At 42.9% G+C, this 19,538-nt stretch overlaps 1 protein-coding gene across 1 annotated transcript; it reads right to left on the bottom strand.

Moving 5' to 3' along the window:
* Positions 1-14,594: 14,594 nt before the first annotated feature.
* Positions 14,595-19,108, bottom strand: LOC310871354 (neuromedin-U receptor 1-like; the record flags this gene model as incomplete). Its single annotated transcript, XM_083782839.1, has 4 exons — positions 14,595-14,899; positions 15,447-15,665; positions 16,691-17,081; positions 18,794-19,108. The coding sequence occupies 4 exons, from the start codon at positions 19,106-19,108 to the stop codon at positions 14,595-14,597; spliced, it is 1,230 nt and encodes a 409-aa protein (XP_083638965.1).
* Positions 19,109-19,538: the final 430 nt, after the last annotated feature.

Raw genomic sequence — 19,538 nt, 5'->3', positions numbered from 1 at the left:
TGGAAGCTCTGAATATTATCAGAGGATAAAGTGAATATGAAGCCTCCTCCCCGCTTCCATTTCGTCACGCAAATGTGTTTTTAATTATTTTCATATAGATGAAACTAATCGTAGCACATACAACTTGCTGCTTATCAGAAATGGAAATACTCGTATAGCATTCAGAGATTGTGGATTAGTTGTCTGGTTACGTGAGACTATTCCCAACTCATTCATGGACATAGAGATATTAGAGAGAGATCTTTGGGAAGTTCCGCTACAATGTAGCAGATCTTACCAAAGACGTCTACCTGGGGGCACCTGGTATAAAACCTTGGTCCGTTTCTGATGGGGGTCTGTGGCCAAATACATATCAGTTTGGGGGAGCCACTGTAACTATAACATTCTTTCCCGAAGAAGTTCCTCAAACGCATGTCCTTCCAAACTCACGTCCCCTGCTCCAGGTTGCATGTGGTCTATCTGTGGAATTCATGACCGGGCCTGGGCAGAAAGAACCGTCCTGGGAAAGATCCGCTACATGAATTACAACGGCTGCCTCCGCAAGTTTGACGTGGCCCGCTTTGAGAGGAAGTACTGCCCCAAAGACCTTTGAGTCTTGGTGATGAAGAAAACGCCCTGAGAGTTTTAACGTTTTACATACTGTATGTAATGTAACCTACCTCAAGAAGAACCTTTCCTACAAACTTCATTGTTTTTGTTTGGCTATGTTGTTGGGCAGAAGTAAAGTATTAAAAAAATTGTAGATCCACAAGCTTGAAACATTTTGAGCTTCTTGATCTGCTACTATTTCAATTTTTGGATTTGAATCCTGAAATGTAACAGTTTTGGACATATGAGGTTTCCACTTTCCACCTGACGCAGATGATATATAACCTACCTCAAGAAGTTTAGATTAGAAGAACGTTTCTACAGACTTCGTTGTTTTTGTTCTGATAGTTTCCAACTTTAACGTTAATATAACCGAATCTCAAGAAGATTAGATTTTTTTTGTTCCGCTAGTTTGCATCTAAAACATTCTTTATATAATTATGGTTCATGGAGTGGGGCTGGTGTGTTGGTTGCCCAGCCCTATTTATCAACATATTCATTCGCAAATTACGTTTTTCTTTTTTTTTTTTTTTTACTATAACATTCTTTCCAGAAGAAGTTCCTCAAATGCTTGTCCTTCCGCACTTCCCGGAACTTCCCACAATTTCAAAAGCTTCCGTCATACAGTCTGGAGCATGGAAGCTCTGAATATTATCAGAGGATAAAGTGAATATGAAGCCTCCTCCCCGCTTCCATTTCGTCACGCAAATGTGTTTTTAATTATTTTCATATAGATGAAACTAATCGTAGCACATACAACTTGCTGCTTATCAGAAATGGAAATACTCGTATAGCATCGTATAGATTAGTTGTCTGGTTACGTGAGACTATTCCCAACTCATTCATGGACATAGAGATATTAGAGAGAGATCTTTGGGAAGTTCCGCTACAATGTAGCAGATCTTACCAAAGACCTCTCTCTGTCTACCTGGGGGCACCTGGTATAAAACCTTGGTCCGTTTCTGATGGGGGTCTGTGGCCAAATACAGTTTTGGGGAGCCACTGTACTATAACATTCTTTCCCGAAGAAGTTCCTCAAACGCATGTCCTTCCAAACTCACGTCCCCTGCTCCAGGTTGCATGTGGTCTATCTGTGGAATTCATGACCGGGCCTGGGCAGAAAGAACCGTCCTGGGAAAGATCCGCTACATGAATTACAACGGCTGCCTCCGCAAGTTTGACGTGGCCCGCTTTGAGAGGAAGTACTGCCCCAAAGACCTTTGAGTCTTGGTGATGAAGAAAACGCCCTGAGAGTTTGTATTGTAACGTTTTTACATACTGTATGTAATGTAACCTACCTCAAGAAGAACCTTTCCTACAAACTTCATTGTTTTTGTTTGGCTAGTTTGCAACTTTAACATATCGCTGTTGTTGGGCAGAATGTCCACATTCTTGTTGTTTCTTTGACCGGGCACCCATTTTGGTGTCAGCATCATGTTATGCTTTAGCTATTGAAAAATAGCAGATCTACAAGCTCATATCGCGCCACCGAGTGGCGCGATACGAGCTTGTAGGTCTGCTATTTTTTTAAAAATCGAAGAACGACTGACATTTTTTAGAATCTGATCTCAGGTCAGAATGGGTTCATCAGACCAGTGTGTGTCCGGCGGAAACCTCGTATGAATCTGATCTCAGGTCAGAATGGGTTAATGCCCTATAGGGCATTAATTTACTTGAAACTTGATCATACTACAGCATCACACAAAAGTATCAAAAAGTGTAGATTCACAAGCTTGAAACATTTTGAGCTTGTTGATCTGCTACTATTTATATTTTTGGATTTGAATCCTGAAATGTAACAGTTTTGGACATGAGGTTTCCACCTGACACAGATGGTACTGTGTATATAACCTACCTTAAGAAGTTTAGATTAGAAGAACGTTTCTATAACGTTAATATAACCTAATCCCAAGAAGATTTGATTTTGTTCTGCAGACTTCATAGTTTTTTTGTTCCGCTATGTATAAAATGGTTCATGGCTGGTGTGTTGGTCCATTTGATATAAATGCCTTTTCTGTTCTTTATTTTATTACTGTATATTCTTTTGTTATAACCTTTTTTTTTAACACAGCACAATATATTATGTATCTCATCTCATGTCATACTATGTTGTTTTTGAAGTTTTCTGCTGTAAAAAAAAAAAGTAATAAAAAGGTTATTTTCACTTTGATGCTTCATTTCCAATAGAATTTCGGCATGTAAATTTAAGTGCCACAACGATAAATTGATATTTCAACTAGAAAAAGTGCCCTTCTGGGCACAGGTCTCCACCAGGATGAGCAGATGTGATTGAATTCCAGGCAAAGGTTTTTCCTTGGCCTCTAGGGAGTTGGCATACAAAGTTATCCACAGATCCGTGCAGTTAGAGGTGAAAACACTTTTCGGCCAGTTATAGCGCCACCTTGAGGCGGAGTTGAAATTGTTCATGTGGCATTTCGTCCTCGGCCTAGTGGGAATGTGGGTGCACAATTTCACGGAAATCACGCGATGTGTTCATGATTTGCAGCATTTTGTTTGAAACTGAGCACTCCTGTGAACTTTGGAAGCCAATCTTAACCAATCAGGATGGAGTCTGAGAAATCTGAAAGACTGGTTTCGTTGAATGGCTCTAGAGAGACTGTGTACCAATTTGCGTGATGTTTGGACAAAATCTGTAGGTGTACTGTGCAAAAACTTGTTTTGCACAAAGCGGCCTCCTGGTGGCGCTATAACAGGCCGTTCTGGAAAGTTTGGGGCATCAGTTCATCGTTGGCATCCAGGGAGTGTGTGTGCAAAATTTGGCATCGACCGGGTTAACGGTGGCCGAGATTAGCTGCTCACGGACACACGGACGGACGGACACACACACGGACGGACGGACGGACGGACGGACGGAGTGCAAAACATACTCTCCCCCCATGCCTTCGGCCTGGTGGAGACAATGACAATTGAAATGGCATTCAAGACAGTATGAAATCTCTCTCTCTCTCTCTCTCTCTCTCTGTCGTTCATACAGAACCAAGGCCCGGCCTGGGAATTTATTTTTCTTGCCCGTTGAGAATTCTAACACTGAGTTCTGTATGAACTGCAGCTCGAGTGTGACAAACAGTGCATGTGTGAGTAACAGGACACTATTAATAGACGATTTGTGAAAAAAAACAAGTTTGGAGCTACTAAAATACCCGCATTAGAATGAAGACAACTAGATCCATTCTAACTGCATTTTACTGTGGGAGGGGTGGGGGAAATGGTTCAAGGCCAACATGTATGTTGGGACAGGATTATAGGCTGATTATTATATATATTATATTATTATAAGTCCAGTGGTCAAAATCTTCAAAGATTACAATGTGTTGGAGGAGCTAGCGCCCGTGTGTGAAATGAGCGGTGTGTTTAATCATGATGAACATGTATGAGGATGAATTAATCAAGTGACATCAAAGTTCCGTAAAAAGTCCATTGACTTGGCTGCCACTATGTCAGGGTTCCACTTCCCCAATTAATTTTCCTCAAGGGCCATATTTTGACTAGGGTACCAGGCTGGGGGCCGAGTCCGCACGCGCGAGGTCGAGTTCTTGCCCTGAAAATTAATTTTCTACGTCATGGTTTACTGTGGCACCCGTACAGACAGAAACTGACCGAACAGGTGAGATAGACATTAATTCATTCATTCAAACCTTTATTTATTCTCGAAAGACATTATGGTCACCCTCATTTGCAGTGTCTCATTTGATACAACATTTTAAAATAAACAAAAACAACAGAACAGCAACATTTCACTCATTGTGTGATGTAGCACATATCTAAAAACAGTTGCAGACACTTGGGGGTAAGTCTGCAATCAAAGATTTAAATTTACCGTATGTTATGGGAGAACAGATCTTTAATTTAAGCTGTAGAGTGTAGACATTTCAGCGTGTGCGATTGCGTGGAAATAGTCCCGTTTAGAGTCACATTAGAACCGAGCAATAAGACATACTTCTGGACATTTAGTAGTTGCCTAACCACTAACTTGGACTGAATCAGAAGTGGACCTAGACTGCAGAGATCAAAACCAAACCAAGATGAACACTGGAGCATTCTTTCCAGGAAGGTTTAGTAAGAAAAGCGTTGCCTTTCTCTTGTGGCTATTCACACTGGGGCTACTATTGCTACTAAAAGCCTATAGGTCAGTGGGCTCAGTTTCCGACCACAGAGTTCCACAAGAATTTCATGACATTCAGATAAAAGGCACGAACCACAGAGTACCACAAGTATTCTATGATGGTCTGCTCTGTCATCACCCAGGGATATCTGGTGGGCAAGAAAGATGAGATTGCTCAGCTTCTGGGTTTATTTTTCAAACCCCCCTATGTATAACAAATACTCTGGTTTCCTCTCTGGTTTCCGTCACAAACGACATCCTCATGGCAGCTGATGCTGGCTCCCCTTCCCTCCTCATCCTCCTGAACCTCACTGCAGCCTTCGACACAGTTGACCACACCATCCTCCTTCACCGCCTTCACTCCACCATCGGACTCTGCGACACCACCCTGGACTGGTTTACATCCTACCTCACGGATAGAACTGAGTGTGTCTCCCTGGGAGGTGCAAAATCCCGGACCCAGCCTGTCACCTGTGGTGTCCCCCAGGGCTCTGTGCTTGGCCCCACCCTGTTCACTTTGTACCTGCTTCCCCTCGGCCGTGTCATCAGCAGGCATGGATTATCCTTCCATTGCTATGCTGATGACACACAACTGTACATAAATCTGGACCCAACCCCTCCCCGCTCTGCTGCCCCACTGTCCTCCCTGTCACCATCTACATCACCTTCATCCACACTCACCATCTGCCTGGAGGAGATAAAGGCATGGATGAAACACAACTTCCTGCAACTAAACAGCTCCAAAACAGAAGCCATTCTCATCGGCACCCCACACCAGGTTCAATCATCCCCCATCACAAGCATCACCTTCTCTGGCCAGGACATTCCACTCTCATCTGTCGTCACAAACCTGGGTGTTAAAATGGACCCCCACCTCAACTACGAGGCCCACATCAAACACCTCTGCAAAACATCATTTTTCCATCTCAAAAACATCGCCAAACTCCGTCCCACCCTCACTCTACCCGATGCTGAAAAGTTGGTCCACGCCTTTGTCTCCTCCAGGTTGGACTACTGCAACGCACTTCTCATCAGGATCCATAGCAAGAGCCTTCAAAGGCTCCAATACATTCAGAACAGCGCTGCTAGGGTCCTGATGAGAGTGCTTAACCCATTCTGACCGGGCACCCATTTTGGTGTCAGCATCATGTTATGCTTTAGCTATTTAAAAATAGCAGATCTACAAGCTCATATCGCGCCACCGAGTGGCGCGATACGAGCTTGTAGGTCTGCTATTTTTGAAAAATCGAAGAGCGACTGACATTTTTAGAATCTGATCTCAGGTCAGAATGGGTTCATCAGACCAGTGTGTGTCCGGCGGAAACCTCGTATGAATCTGATCTCAGGTCAGAGTGCGTAAACACGAGCACATCACACCCATCCTCCGCTCACTCCACTGGCTCCCCATCTCATTCCGGACTGAATATAAGATTTCCCTGCTAACCCACCAGTGCATCCACGGCAACGCCCCCCCCCTACCTCAAGGAACTTGTCACCCTTCAATCCTCAACCCGCTCCCTCCGCTCCTCAAACACCAACCTCCTCAAACCCACAAAGACCAACCTACAGCACCATGGGTGACCGGGCCTTCTGCTCGGTCGCCCCCGAACTGTGGAACGCTCTCCCCGCCCACCTGAGAGCCCCACAGTCGGTAGACGCTTTTAAGAGAGGACTTTCCTTTTTACCAAAGCATTTTTATAGCCCTGCCCTTATGTTTTAATGTTCCTGTTCTTTTAGATGTTTTTAATGGTGTGTTGTTTCTTTTGCTTTTATTCACTGCTGTAGCACTTTGAGATTCTTGCGAATATAAAGTGCGTTATAAATAATACTCCATTATTTATTATAATAATCCATTATTATTATTATTATTATTACTCGGCTATTAACGCAGTGATACATTGACAAAAGGCTACAGGTAGGCTACAATTATGCAGCTTTACCAACAACAAACAAACAAATACAATTATGTTGAGCATTATCTTCTGCATAATTATCTTTATTTCTATTAAGTATTAACTATTCATTAATTTGAAAATGTATATATTTATAATAATCATGAAAAACTTATAGATTTAACTAACATTTAACATTAAAATATTGGTAGGGTACTCGGACTGGAGGGGCATGCCCCTCTTCACAGAAAACCCCATAAATGACCAAACAAAGCAGCTTATTGAGGACCACCCCAACATATAATTATGTTTATTTCTGTACCGTACATACACGTTTTTTGTGCTCGAGTATATTTCACAAGGAGTGTGTTATACATTTTTGTATTTGCCGTCATAAAAGATATGTGTAATTAAGCACAGGAGCCATAATAAGTTCTTGAAATATACCAGCATAATTAACTGCACACCCGATAGCAGAAGATAAATTAATCCCTGCCAGTGACAATTTTCTAAGGGAAATTACTCTGTTCTTTTTATTCAAGTTTCTTCCAGAGAAAGGGCACTTAATAGTTCCAGAGATTATACTTTTCTTTCGTGCTTATTAGTAAAACAATTCCTCTGGCATTGTTAAAGGGGCTAGCCTACCATAACATATGGCATAGTAGTGTTTTTTATTTTAGTTTTGCTCTGTTAATTACCAACACATGGTGGTGCACCTCGGATGAACTGTGAGCTTGTCTTCATATGACTCTCAAATCCTCATATTTCATTTTCTTACATGGATTTATTTCTTGCTCAAATCCAGTCATTGTATGCAATATAATTGCCTCTTTCTGCTTTTAATTGCTTCTTTTATTCGTATGCTGCCCGGCATAGCCATTTCTATTCTTACTATTCTTGTCACATTAAAGACTAAATCTGGCTTCATGTTGTAATAATGTACGCTAACCTGTGGTAAACTGTGGTTTATCTGTAATGCTACACAGGGATGTTTGAATCATTCCTTGATTCCTTGCATTATACAAACAACTCTGAACAGCATCATTGTGATGGAACTCAGCAGTAAGAACCATGTCGGGTGAAAACCTCATATGTCCAAAACTGTTACTTAATTTGAAGGATTCAAATTCAAAACCAGCAAAAGTAGCAGATCTACAAGCTCGACGAAGTGCGCCACTTGTGGATCTGCTACTTTTGTGTGACACTGTAGTATGATCAAGTAGGGCATTCATTTAGGAAAATATGGAGATAAAGGTTCCCACCCCACAGCAATGATATATAAATCATTCTGACCGGGCACCCATTTTGGTGTTGGCATCATGTTATGCTTTAGCTATTGAAAAATAGCAGATCTACAAGCTCATATCGCGCCACCGAGTGGCGCGATACGAGCTTGTAGGTCTGCTATTTTTTGAAAAATCGAAGAACGACTGACATTTTTAGAATCTGATCTCAGGTCAGAATGGGTTAATCAGACCAGTGTGTGTCCGGCGGAAACCTCGTATGAATCTGATCTCAGGTCAGAATGGGATAAATCAGAGGCAAGTGCAAACACATATTGTAGGGCAGTGGTTCTCAATGTGGGGTCCATGAGGGAGTTCCAGGCGGGCGGTTCGCAGCGAAATGAGTTACCTGATATATAGCATCAAAACCAGTTTAACACACTATCACACAAACACTATTTCCCTGGAGCATCCACAATGATTCATATCAAATCAAGTATTGTTTCAGATTGTACTATTTGCACTACTAAATGATAGACTAGATTCCTGAGACACAAATCTAAAACTTACCGGTAAGTAAAGAAATCACACCCGTGTGAACTGAGTGGTGCAACTCCCCTCCCCCCATCTCTCCTCTCTCTCTCTCTCTCTCTCTCTCTCTCTCTGTCTCGCTCTCTCATTAGCAGGCAACAGTGCAGCACTAATACTATCTCTCTCTCTCTGTTTCTGGCACAACAGCGACCCTACTGGTACTCGTAGTCATATACTGGTGCACATAGGTGAACACAGACATTGCTGTTCTTTGGAGTGGTTGCACCACTCAAAAAGAAAATAAAGTAGATGTAAGAAGTGTATCACAGTGCAATCCTAGATAGATAGATAGATAGATAGATAGATAGATAGAATGTTCATTAAGGCCTATTAAAGAGATAGGACCCATGGACATCGCAGCTAACCAAATTCATTTTATAAATGCATGCCCCATATCTCATTGAACCACAAGGATATACAGTATAGAGCTTAGAATATTGCTGGTGTGCTTAACAAACAGTATTGGGGTCTGGCGGGGATTCATTAAGCTTTACTACTAATTGACTTGTCCAGTCAACCATACTGCAATCTGGGTTCCCATTTGGCAAAACAAAGGAAAAGTAGTGCCCTCTTTTCCTTAGTCACAGTCTGTCTCGAGATTCTATAGTAGCTCAGAATAGATACTGTTAAGCTAACAAGGTGTTTCCTTCAATAAAAGCAATCCAATACAGTAGTTTGGTCTTTAGTACACTTCCACGTGGGACAATTAATTTAAATCTGTCTCAGAGAGCGTTGGTTAGTCAACCAATCACTAAGAACTCCCACAGGCTGCTATCACAGAAAGATTTTAATTCTTTCTTATCACAACTGAGGTTTGGTTTCTGGTTCCCTATTCTTTAGCATGTTATTTGTCATGAACACATTTAAAACACCAGTCAAATTAGCTGCACAAATTGGAGCACATCATCGACATACTATAACAAGAGTGCAGCGACAGCACAATTGAAAAGTTGTGCTGGTGCTCCACAATTCCATAAACCTTCCCGGACCAGACTTTGCAGATTCTTTGCCAACAACAATCATTCACCAACCTGTCACTGAGCTGTTTACTGCACTGGCACTGCTAACGTGACCTCGGTGACCGTGGGAGAATGATATACACTACAGCATAAACAAAATGTCCATGTCTCAAATATATAATTATGCATATACCGGTATACTGAATTCATTAAGGCAGCGGTCCCCAAACATTTTTGGCCGTGTGCACCCCGTTACCTCCTGACCTAGCTGACGCACCCCCAACGCGCAGTCTCGTTGTATTTGGCCGAAAATGATAATTTCTTTAATATGACAAGTAAGACGCGCAAACGCGGGAAGCGAACGCAGCTCGTAAATGGCAATAACAACAATTCGAATAAATTACATACTTTAAGGTTTTCTTTTTAAAGTTCTCTTTTTTGTGTTTTTTTTAAGATTTTATTTTTAAGTTAATTTTTTTTTAAGTTAAGTGTTTTTAAAGGTTTTTTTGAAGTTAAGTTCTTTTGTGTTTTTTTAAGTTTTTTTTTTGAAGTTAAGTTTTTTGAAGTTAAGTGTTTTTAAAGTTCTTTTTTTAAGTTAAGTTTTTTCTTTTTCATTTTAAGTTAAGTTTTTTTTAAGTTAAGTTGTGTGCGTGCGTGCATGTGTGTGTTTTGTGTGATACAGCTGCGCCCTCTGGTGGTGGGCGGGTGGTGTAACAGCGGGACAGACAGACACACGGACACACAGACATGATCTGCAGGGTCTCATAGTTAGTGCTCATTGCGTTCGCAATTATGGCAAATAATCACGGAATGTCGCTGCACTGAGAAACATGCAGGCAGCTGCTGTATACTCCCGCAGCTGCTCATTACATCCCTTTACAACGGTGTCTATCGGTTTTGTGTTTGTGATAAATAAAACCATAATACCACCATTACCCTTTTCATGTCACGTACCCCCTAGAGGGCGTTCGCGCGCCACAAGTGGTGCACGCACAACAGTTTGGGAACCCCTGCATTAAGGTATAGGACAACAAATAAGGGACATACTAGTCCATATCTAAACGACAATATGATTTTGTTTGTATTCAGGCAATTATACAGAAATGACTTAAAATCTGAAGTTCCAAACCAGACATATTTGCAATGCTCTGGAAGCCTCTGTACTGTAAAAGGTTAAACACAATGTATGTTGATAATGCTGTCGGGCAGAAAACTATCTATCTCCATATTTTATACCCACTTGATCATACTACAGCATCACAAAAGGTTCAAAATGCAGATCTGCAAGCTCGAAATGGGGCCACGTTTTGAGCTTGTCGATCTGCTACTTTTGATAATTTTTGCATTTGAATACTGAAAAGTAACAGTTTTGGACAAATCAGTATTTTACTTTGGTTAAAAATAAATGTGTTCAATAAACATAACGTAGGTATACAATTGGTGTGGATGTTTTTAGATGGTGTCAAAGGTCATCTGACAGTGACACGAAAGTTCAATTTATCCCCTGAATACAAGAACCACTGGGGGTGTGCTTTGGGGCGAGCCTTTCCGTATACCATAACCCATACTGACCTGAGATCAGATTCATACGAGGTTTCCGCCGGACACACACTGGTCTGATGAACCCATTCTGACCTGAGATCAGATTCTAAAAAATGTCAGTCGTTCTTCGATTTTTCAAAAAATAGCAGACCTACAAGCTCGTATCGCGCCACTCGGTGGCGCGATATGAGCTTGTAGATCTGCTATTTTTAAATAGCTAAAGCATGACATGATGCCAACACCAAAATGGGTGCCCGGTCAGAATGGGATAAAGAAGTTGAGGATCATTGCTATACATTATTATTACGGATCGCTGTTGATTAAAATGTTCTGTGTTGAAGCTTGGGGCGGGGGAGATCAGATGAAAGCACTTCAAAGATGACAGTAGCCTGGTCCAGCAGCGTGGAAATCCGTTCAGATGTTGTTCTATATCCTCCACCGCCTCCTCCTCCCCGAGGCTGTCCAGGCAACGACAGTGAATCTGCATGGCCTCATCATGCCTTGCTTTCATGTTTTTGCCTCCCCACAGACCGCAGCAGCAAACCAGAGCAGCGCTGGGCCTCACGTCAAACGTATATCGTTGCTGACGCGAATAACCCTATCTCCATATTCTAACTTCTTTGTGTTTTTTGAGCGGAGCGATGTGTGTCCGTATGTCTGTCCCTGTGTGTGTATATATGTCCAAGCACGGAAAGCTGCACCACCTAAAGTGGCCAGTAAAGTACAGCACAGAGTAAAGTGGCACAGAGCACACTACAGTAGAGAGCACAGTGAGTATACAGACCACAGTACAGTACAGTAACTACACTGTAAATCCCTGGAACATGTGATGCGTTTAAACCTAAACACCATGTGTGTAATAATAAAATGCCAAGTGTTTATTAATGGTCATAAAATACAGTAGAACACGAGTTCACTCAAACACCTCACGAGAACACCTAGTGTTCAAATTCTAAACACCTATAATATGACTGACTTTGATTGTAAAAACTAAACACGTTTATGTGTTTAAAAAAGTGTTACAGGGATTAAACATGTTCTTCTGTTTATAATCTAAACACTGTGACACGTTTAAAAAGTGTTACAAATATGTGTTTAAAACAGTTTATAACCTAAACGCTTGGGTTTAGTGTGTATAACAATAAATGTAGTTGCACCGCTCACTTCACACAGGTGGGAAAAGTGAGAGTTTTGGACATTCTTTTGGACGATTATTACTGTCAGTGTCTATAGCCTAGCGCTATAGTAGCCTACTGTATGTTTGTGATATGTATAGCAGCCGGACATCAAACAACTGACATTTGCATGTCTATAGAGAGAGAGGTGGTGGAGTTGGTGCGCGTGTGTGTGATTTTGATCCGTGTGTGTGTGTGTGTGGGGGGGGGGGGGGGGGGTGGGCGCTGCCCGGAGCAGTGTGCTTTGCGAGTCTTCGCGGTGGAGTTGGCTGCTTTAGCAGACAGTTTGAGGGCCCAATGGAGTTAAGAGGTTTTGTCCGAAGCGCTTTTTACTACTTTTCATTGGTTCAGTGTGTCCAATAGCACTGATTTATAATAAAAACCTCAAAAACCTCAAAAATCCGGACAGCAACAATATTATATGGTAAGAAATTAGATAGCGAGAAAATCATTTTCTGGCCAAAAGCAAAAGGTGCATTTTATACGTGTGGTGGGGTGGGGGGCTCAGAGTGCGTCCACCGGGGGAAAGTAGTCTTTCTAATGACCAAAACCATCTTTTTATTGGTAAGTATAGTCAAAACTTTATTTTTATTTTAGCAGAAGTCGAGATCTGCATTTCATGCGAGGGCAATTCATTGAAAGTCCCATAGCTCTAATGCAGCGGCATCAGGGATATGGACCAGTGCTGGTTGTAAGCTATCCAGAGAATTACGGATAACAAAATAACTGTGTGCCTAATTGGGAGTATTGGTTCTGCTGCCACCTTTGAATTGTCATTCAAAGGGAGAATGTCAGAGTACAATTATATTAATGAACAGAAATATGCAATATTCTCAGAGGCATTGGGAGAAAATGATTCAATACATTTACATTCAAAGTCATCTCTGAAAGGGATGTCAAAGTCGCCTGTTGGTCATATGACAAGCAATCGTGTGAGTGAGAAAAAATAATGAACTCATTTTGCTATAATTGCTTTTAATTAGACACAAGCCCCCCCCAGGAGAACGTTATTAACACATTATGTACATTTAAGCACCCTTTGAAATACATCAAAGCAATTAACAACGAGAAAGCCATAATGACAATAGTAGCAGGATTGTACAATATTTCATAATCATCGTATAGCCGTCAATTAAGAAAGATGCTTTATGCTATTTTTACAACTGTAAATTATGTTTCAAACTATATACAAATAAATAAATAAAAATATTATGCCGTGAAAAGACATTGCACACTATAGGCTGCAATTATCAAAGTGATATGAAATTGTATTAAGAATAAAATATGCATTTGGACAGTGGTTCCCAGGGGTCCTTGCAGGGGTTCTAAGGGGCCCCCAGCATAATTAGTTAAAATTAGTTAATTAGAGGTCCTTGACATGAAAAGGTTTGAGAACCAGTGCATTAGGAGATGATGTGATTTTACCAGAAGCCTCTTCTGTACTTTTCATAGATCATTTGATTTTCTCCTTGGCATGCCTCCATTTGATAAATATAATAAAGTTTATAATGTGTTATGATTAAGGTTATAAAGTATACGAAACTCCCCCATGTCAGGTGTAAAGGAGCAACTTGGACACTCAGGCATGAAGGAAGCATGAGTTCAAGTCTGTTGCTCTCCCCTTGTCCCCCATATATGGGGACTAGGTTGGTGGAGGGTTAGATGATTGACACAGGGGTGAAAAATGGGTTACAAAATCGTGGGATAAAAAAAATATATATAAAAAAAAGGTTAAATAATAATTTAATAATAATAAATAGTAAATATAATTATAAATGTTTATGAGAAGATTATATTGTCATAATGCGTTATAAACATGGGATGCATAGCAAGTGTTACCAATACATTGAAAATTGCAGACAAAGTCACAACGTGACACACTGCGTTTCTTTGATGGCACAGAGCCGGCAATGTGGAGCTCTCCAGTGCACCGGCATAGACCCATATTGTAAACAACAGTTGAACGGGACCTGTTCAACTTCCTAGGATAATACTACTTCCGGCAGTCTAGAAATGTGGCTTTTCAAAATAAGAGCTTGACTGGGAAAAATGCTGGCGTGAATTAGATCCTAATTTTTCAATAAATGCTAGCGGGCAAGTGTTAACGTGCAGGTTCTGGGTAATTTGGACTATACTTTGTATAGGAAGGGGCGTGTTTAATACAATTAATATCAAATATCTAAATACAGAATCAAGCAACTTAAAAACGGCTCGCCCAGGCCGTAGCGTAACGGTCTGGGCACCGGACTGGTGATCCAGTCGCGGTGTGCCGCGGGTTCGACTCCCGAACCCGACACGGCCTTTACCGCATGTCATCCCCCCATCTCTCTCCCGTTTCCTGTCAGCCTACTATCTGTCCCTTAAAAAATCAATAAAAGGCGTAAGCCGCAAAATTTTTTTTTATAATAATAAAAATAAAAATAAAACGGCTCTGGGTGCTCACAAAAGCCAGAGTGTAGACCTCAAACGCAAACGTGTCTGAAAGATGGGGAAATGTCCCTTTAACTCTCGGTTCTGTTGTGTGGCGTTCTCTCGCACAAGGTCACCTGGTTGCTCTGCGGCGCAGCGGGGCTCATGCAGGTGACCTTTCTGAACATCTCACGGAAACTGGTGGACATGAGGGTGTAGAGGACGGGGTTGACGGCCGAACTGAGGTAGAAGCACACGCCCGAGGCGATGTGGACGCACTCGAAGAGCCGGACATGCAGCATTGTCCACGGGTCGATGTAGCTGTCGATGTAGCTGTACAGCAGGCGGTCCACGTGGAACGGAGCCCAGCACAGGCCGAACACGACGACCAGCACGCCTGGGGGGATAAAGACGAAGGTTTGTGGGACACACGCAGGCTACATGGTTGGTGGAATGATGATGCAATGAACGCCCTATATACTTGATCACACAAAACGAAAGCAGCAGATCCACAAGCTCGAAACGTGGCACGAGGCGACGCATTTTGAGCTTGTAGACCTGATACTTTTTTTTTGCAGAAACCAACAGTTTTCCAACCCACTATTTTTTTGGCATTGATTGGTAACTACCGTAGTTAAACTGTGTTTAATTTTCCTTAGCAAATAAATAAACAAAATACAATAGAGCGTCGCAGTCCCGCCCCCCCTCGAGAGACCCCGGAAAATAAATCCCTGTTCATTTTCCTCATAGACTTTAATCATGACAATAAACACAATGTTTTGGGCCAAACAAAGAATTAGAAAGTATACGGTTGTACGGCAGGTTGTTGTTTTTCTTCTTTTAATTATCTGTTTGGCCCAGGAATTATTTCCTGGGCCTGGCGTTGTCATGAAAGCGGGTGGGACTGCGGCTCTCTATATATTGCAATGCCATATTGATCTTACACAGCATTCTGGTGACCTGTCGGTTTCTGGTCCTCTGCTGCTGCCTGTGTGCGTAGGAGAGACTGTCCCTGGACCCCACCATGGTGAGGACGCGCTGCCTGTGGAGCCGCAGCCCAATGAGCAGGTACAGCACGCTGATCAGCAGCATGGGCAGCAGGAAGAACAACAGCGTGGAGACCAGGACGATCAGGTGGTAGAGCCAGGATGGGCTCACCAGAGCTGTAATACAGTACAGTATGTTGTGACAACACAGTGGTTTCAAGTAACGGTGAGCACTGCATGGTTCTCTTTGTCTATTTCCGTGGCTATTTACCTTTGTTATATGTCGACTATTAGGTTTTATGCATGCGGATAACAGTGTCTGCCTAAACTGTAATTGTTGTGGGGAGTTATTGTTTTTACCAGCTGCTGTGTAAGCACAGCTGGTCAATTTTCTCTCGCCGGTGCTTTAACGTCCACTTGCTATAGTAGTGACCTATATGTTTCTCATCGGCTGCCGTACTGAAAACCTATCGTCCTGATTGGCTGCCTCGTCTCTAGGCAACCACACACTTTGTGCCTCTAGCCGAGCTCTCAGCCATGGGACGGCAAGCAACAACTATATAGGCCTTCCATAAACAACATAGTCTGAATGGCATGAATGTGAGTTTGGGTCAGGCAAGGAGGATACACCCACTGTTCTGGGAGAATGCTGTGAATGTCCAGAATGGCTCTGTGACCGGAGCGAGCGAGACATAGCCTTGCGTAGCGATACTAATATCACTGCATGGATAATCTGCCTGGGCCAATAATATGCATTGCAAAGGCAGGTCAAGGCTGACTATACGCGAAGCTAAGCGAGACAGTGAGTGTAAATGTCGAAGTGTGGTACTGTGGTTATACATGAACAAAGTGCAATACTGTACATGTACGATGCCATAGTTTCCTGCAAAGGTTGCATGTTGACATTAACCAGTTACCACGTGTCACGCACAAATGTATAAAGGCAGCTGTAAATATAATGTCTTGTTTTGTTGTTGTTGGCTGTAGTAGAGAGACTAGTGGTTCTCAAAGTGTGGGGTGGGAGGTGTCCGCGCGGACAAATAAATATAAATGTGACTTGAAAAGGTCACTAATACTAATACAATGTGTCAAATGTTTAAATGTAATTTATCCATTGGGCAGGTGAGCCAGTATAGGGTAACACCAGTTACACCAACATAGACATGTACGGGTCGTTAATTGAGTCAACATTTCATACGTACTACACATGGCAGAGCGGGGGAACTCTCGCCCAAAGCGCGGGGCCAGCACCACCACCCCGTGGAGGCTGGTGTTGGGCACGGCGCACAGCATGGACAGCGCCCAGAGTGCCAGGATGACCCGCTTGGCGTGGGAGCGCGTGGTCGTGCGCTTGACCTTGAGCGGGTGCAGCACCGCCACGTAGCGCTCCACGCTGAGCGCCGTGACGTTGAGGACCGAGGCGAAGCAGACGGTCTCCAGCAGGAAGGTCCTGAAGTAGCAGCCCGCGGCGCCCAGCGGGAAGGGGTAGTTCTGCCACATCTCGTACAGCTCCAGCGGCATGCCCAGCAGCAGCACCAGCAGGTCGGACACGGCCAGGCTGAACAGGTAGTAGTTGGTGGGAGTTCGCATCACCTTCAGGTAAGAGAAGATATTCAGAGCTTTTTTATTGATTCAGTCGCCAACGGCAGCACAACCAAGTAAGACGCCTGAGAGCGAGAATGCGTTGCACGCGACCTCACCCTTTTTAGGGCGAGGTCACGTGTATACGCATCCACCTGGGTGACAGCAGACTGCTGGGCGAGTGCTGGCGCTTTGGCATGGGGGGGTCAGTTCAACATATGGAATGAATTCTGTACTGGCCATATATGGAGCGTGTCTTGAGTGTACAGGGTTTGATGAGATCAGATCAACATCTGGAATGTCAGAACAGGTCAGCTCCATATATGGAGATCTAAGTGTGGCTGCCGGGGCAGTGTATTGAGTGTACAGGGTTAGTACTTGCTTTAGAAACTGTGTGCATGGAATGGAATGTATACAAGAGCCAGAGTGTGAATAATAATAATAATAATAATAAGATAATGACCCTGTCAAATACATGTATATGTACCTGGACAGAGAGCACAAAGAAATGTATACAATATCTACAGTTGTAAAGTTGATTCACGGTATCTATAGTTAGTTAGTTAGTTTATTGACACAAATGTATAAAACATTGGGTCCAAACGATAATTAAAAAAAACCCATGAATCAAAAACTTTAAAAAGGTACAATACATTAAAATATACAATACACAATACAGAATCCCTTTACAACAGGAGCTTTCTATCGCTCCACAAGTGACAGGCAGGCATGTAGCATAATAATGCAAAGTCTCTCTGTTAGTGCCCACAAAGAGTGAGCTCAAATCAATACCCTCATGTCCATATTTCTCTCTGATATCTTGTGTGAGGGGACACACCAGTATGTGCTGTTGGTTTTGTATACCAGTCTCACATTGGCAAAACCGCTGTTCAGGTGGTATGCAGCTCCATCTTCCCATTTCCACACGCAGTCTATGAGCGGACAACTGAAACCGTGTAAAGGTTATCCTCAAATAGTCCTTGATGTAAGGTGTACTGCTGGTTCTGGTATAGAGTGGGTGAACAGATAGATCTGGGTTGATGGCTTGGTATGTCTTATATCTTCTTCCCTCTTTGGATTGTAATTCATGAATCATGTCCCTTCGGTCACTCTCAATATGATCTCGTTTTTCCGTTATCTCAGATAAATGAGAATACATGACTTGGTTCTCCTGAACAGTGCTTGCATATAGTGCAGGACAAAGTAAATACTAGAGAATGCACAGTATAGGCATGGCAGATAGTGTCCATACTGAACTGTTGTTTTTCTGAGCAATTATAGTCTACTGAGGTTGAATTGAAGGAGCCAGGCGACCATCGGTTTACATCTTTAAATTCATAGCTATAGCAGCACAAAGGACCGCCTAAGCCTAAGCCCTATCCCCGGCCTATACTATATTTGGTTGTCCCCTTGGGGATGATTAACCCCCATTCTGACCTGAGATCAGATTCATACGAAGGTTTCCGCTGGACACACACTGGTCTGATTAACCCATTCTGACCTGAGATCAGATTCTAAAAATGTCAGTCGTTCTTCGATTTTTCAAAAATAGCAGACCTACAAGCTCGTATCGCGCCACTCGGTGGCGCGATATGAGCTTGTAGATCTGCTATTTTTCAATAGCTAAAGCATAACATGATGCCAACACCAAAATGGGTGCCCGGTCAGAATGGGTTCATCTCTCATTACCCCTCTCCTGCTGCTGAACCTTCCCCCACAATCACCTTGTAGCGCACGACGACGGCGCAGGTCAGGGCGTTGCCCAGGGCGCCCACCACGAAGATGGCGAGGAAGACGACGAAGACGGGGAGGAACGCGGGGGACCGCGGGGGGCCCAGGTACTTCGCCAGGTACTCCACTTCGCTCAGGCACATTTCGGCCAGGTCTTGAGCACTGGCGTTGTTGGCCAGGATCCAGGACAGGTTCATTCCACACGCCATGGCCACCTCCTCGGGGCAGCCGAAGTCATCGTGCACCGTCATGGCGCCGCTGCCTGAGGTGGTGGAGCGAGTGACGAAGGAGCAGTTCAACACAGACATGGTGGCTGATGAGGAGAAGTGACATGGCCGCTGTCAGGTTGCATTTTAGTGTAACAAAAGGTCAAGCAATAATGTTCTGGTCACCTAACATTGCCCAAATAACCTTGTTTGTACACAACGGTAACCTCTCCATATTCTAACTTTTTATGTTTTTTCATAAATGAATGAACACTACTTGATTAGCACACAGCAGCATCACATATAAGTATAAACAGTGGATCTACAAGCTCGAAATGTGGCGCGAAGTGACGCTTTGAGTTTGTAGATCTGCTACTTTTGCTATTTTTGAATTAGAATCCTGAAAAGTAACAGTTTTGGACATATGAGGTTTCCACCTGACAGAGACAGTGAGACGGTTAAAAAAAGGCAATCAGACTGGTGGCAGCCAATAACACAAAAAATAAACTCTAACACTAATTATAGGTAAATG

This window comes from Protomyctophum parallelum (assembly GCF_964188405.1).
Source record: "Protomyctophum parallelum genome assembly, chromosome: 14".
Classification (NCBI taxonomy): domain Eukaryota; kingdom Metazoa; phylum Chordata; class Actinopteri; order Myctophiformes; family Myctophidae; genus Protomyctophum; species Protomyctophum parallelum.
The sequence above is the reverse complement of the archived record's forward strand: the minus strand, read 5'-3'. Positions and strand labels throughout refer to the sequence as shown.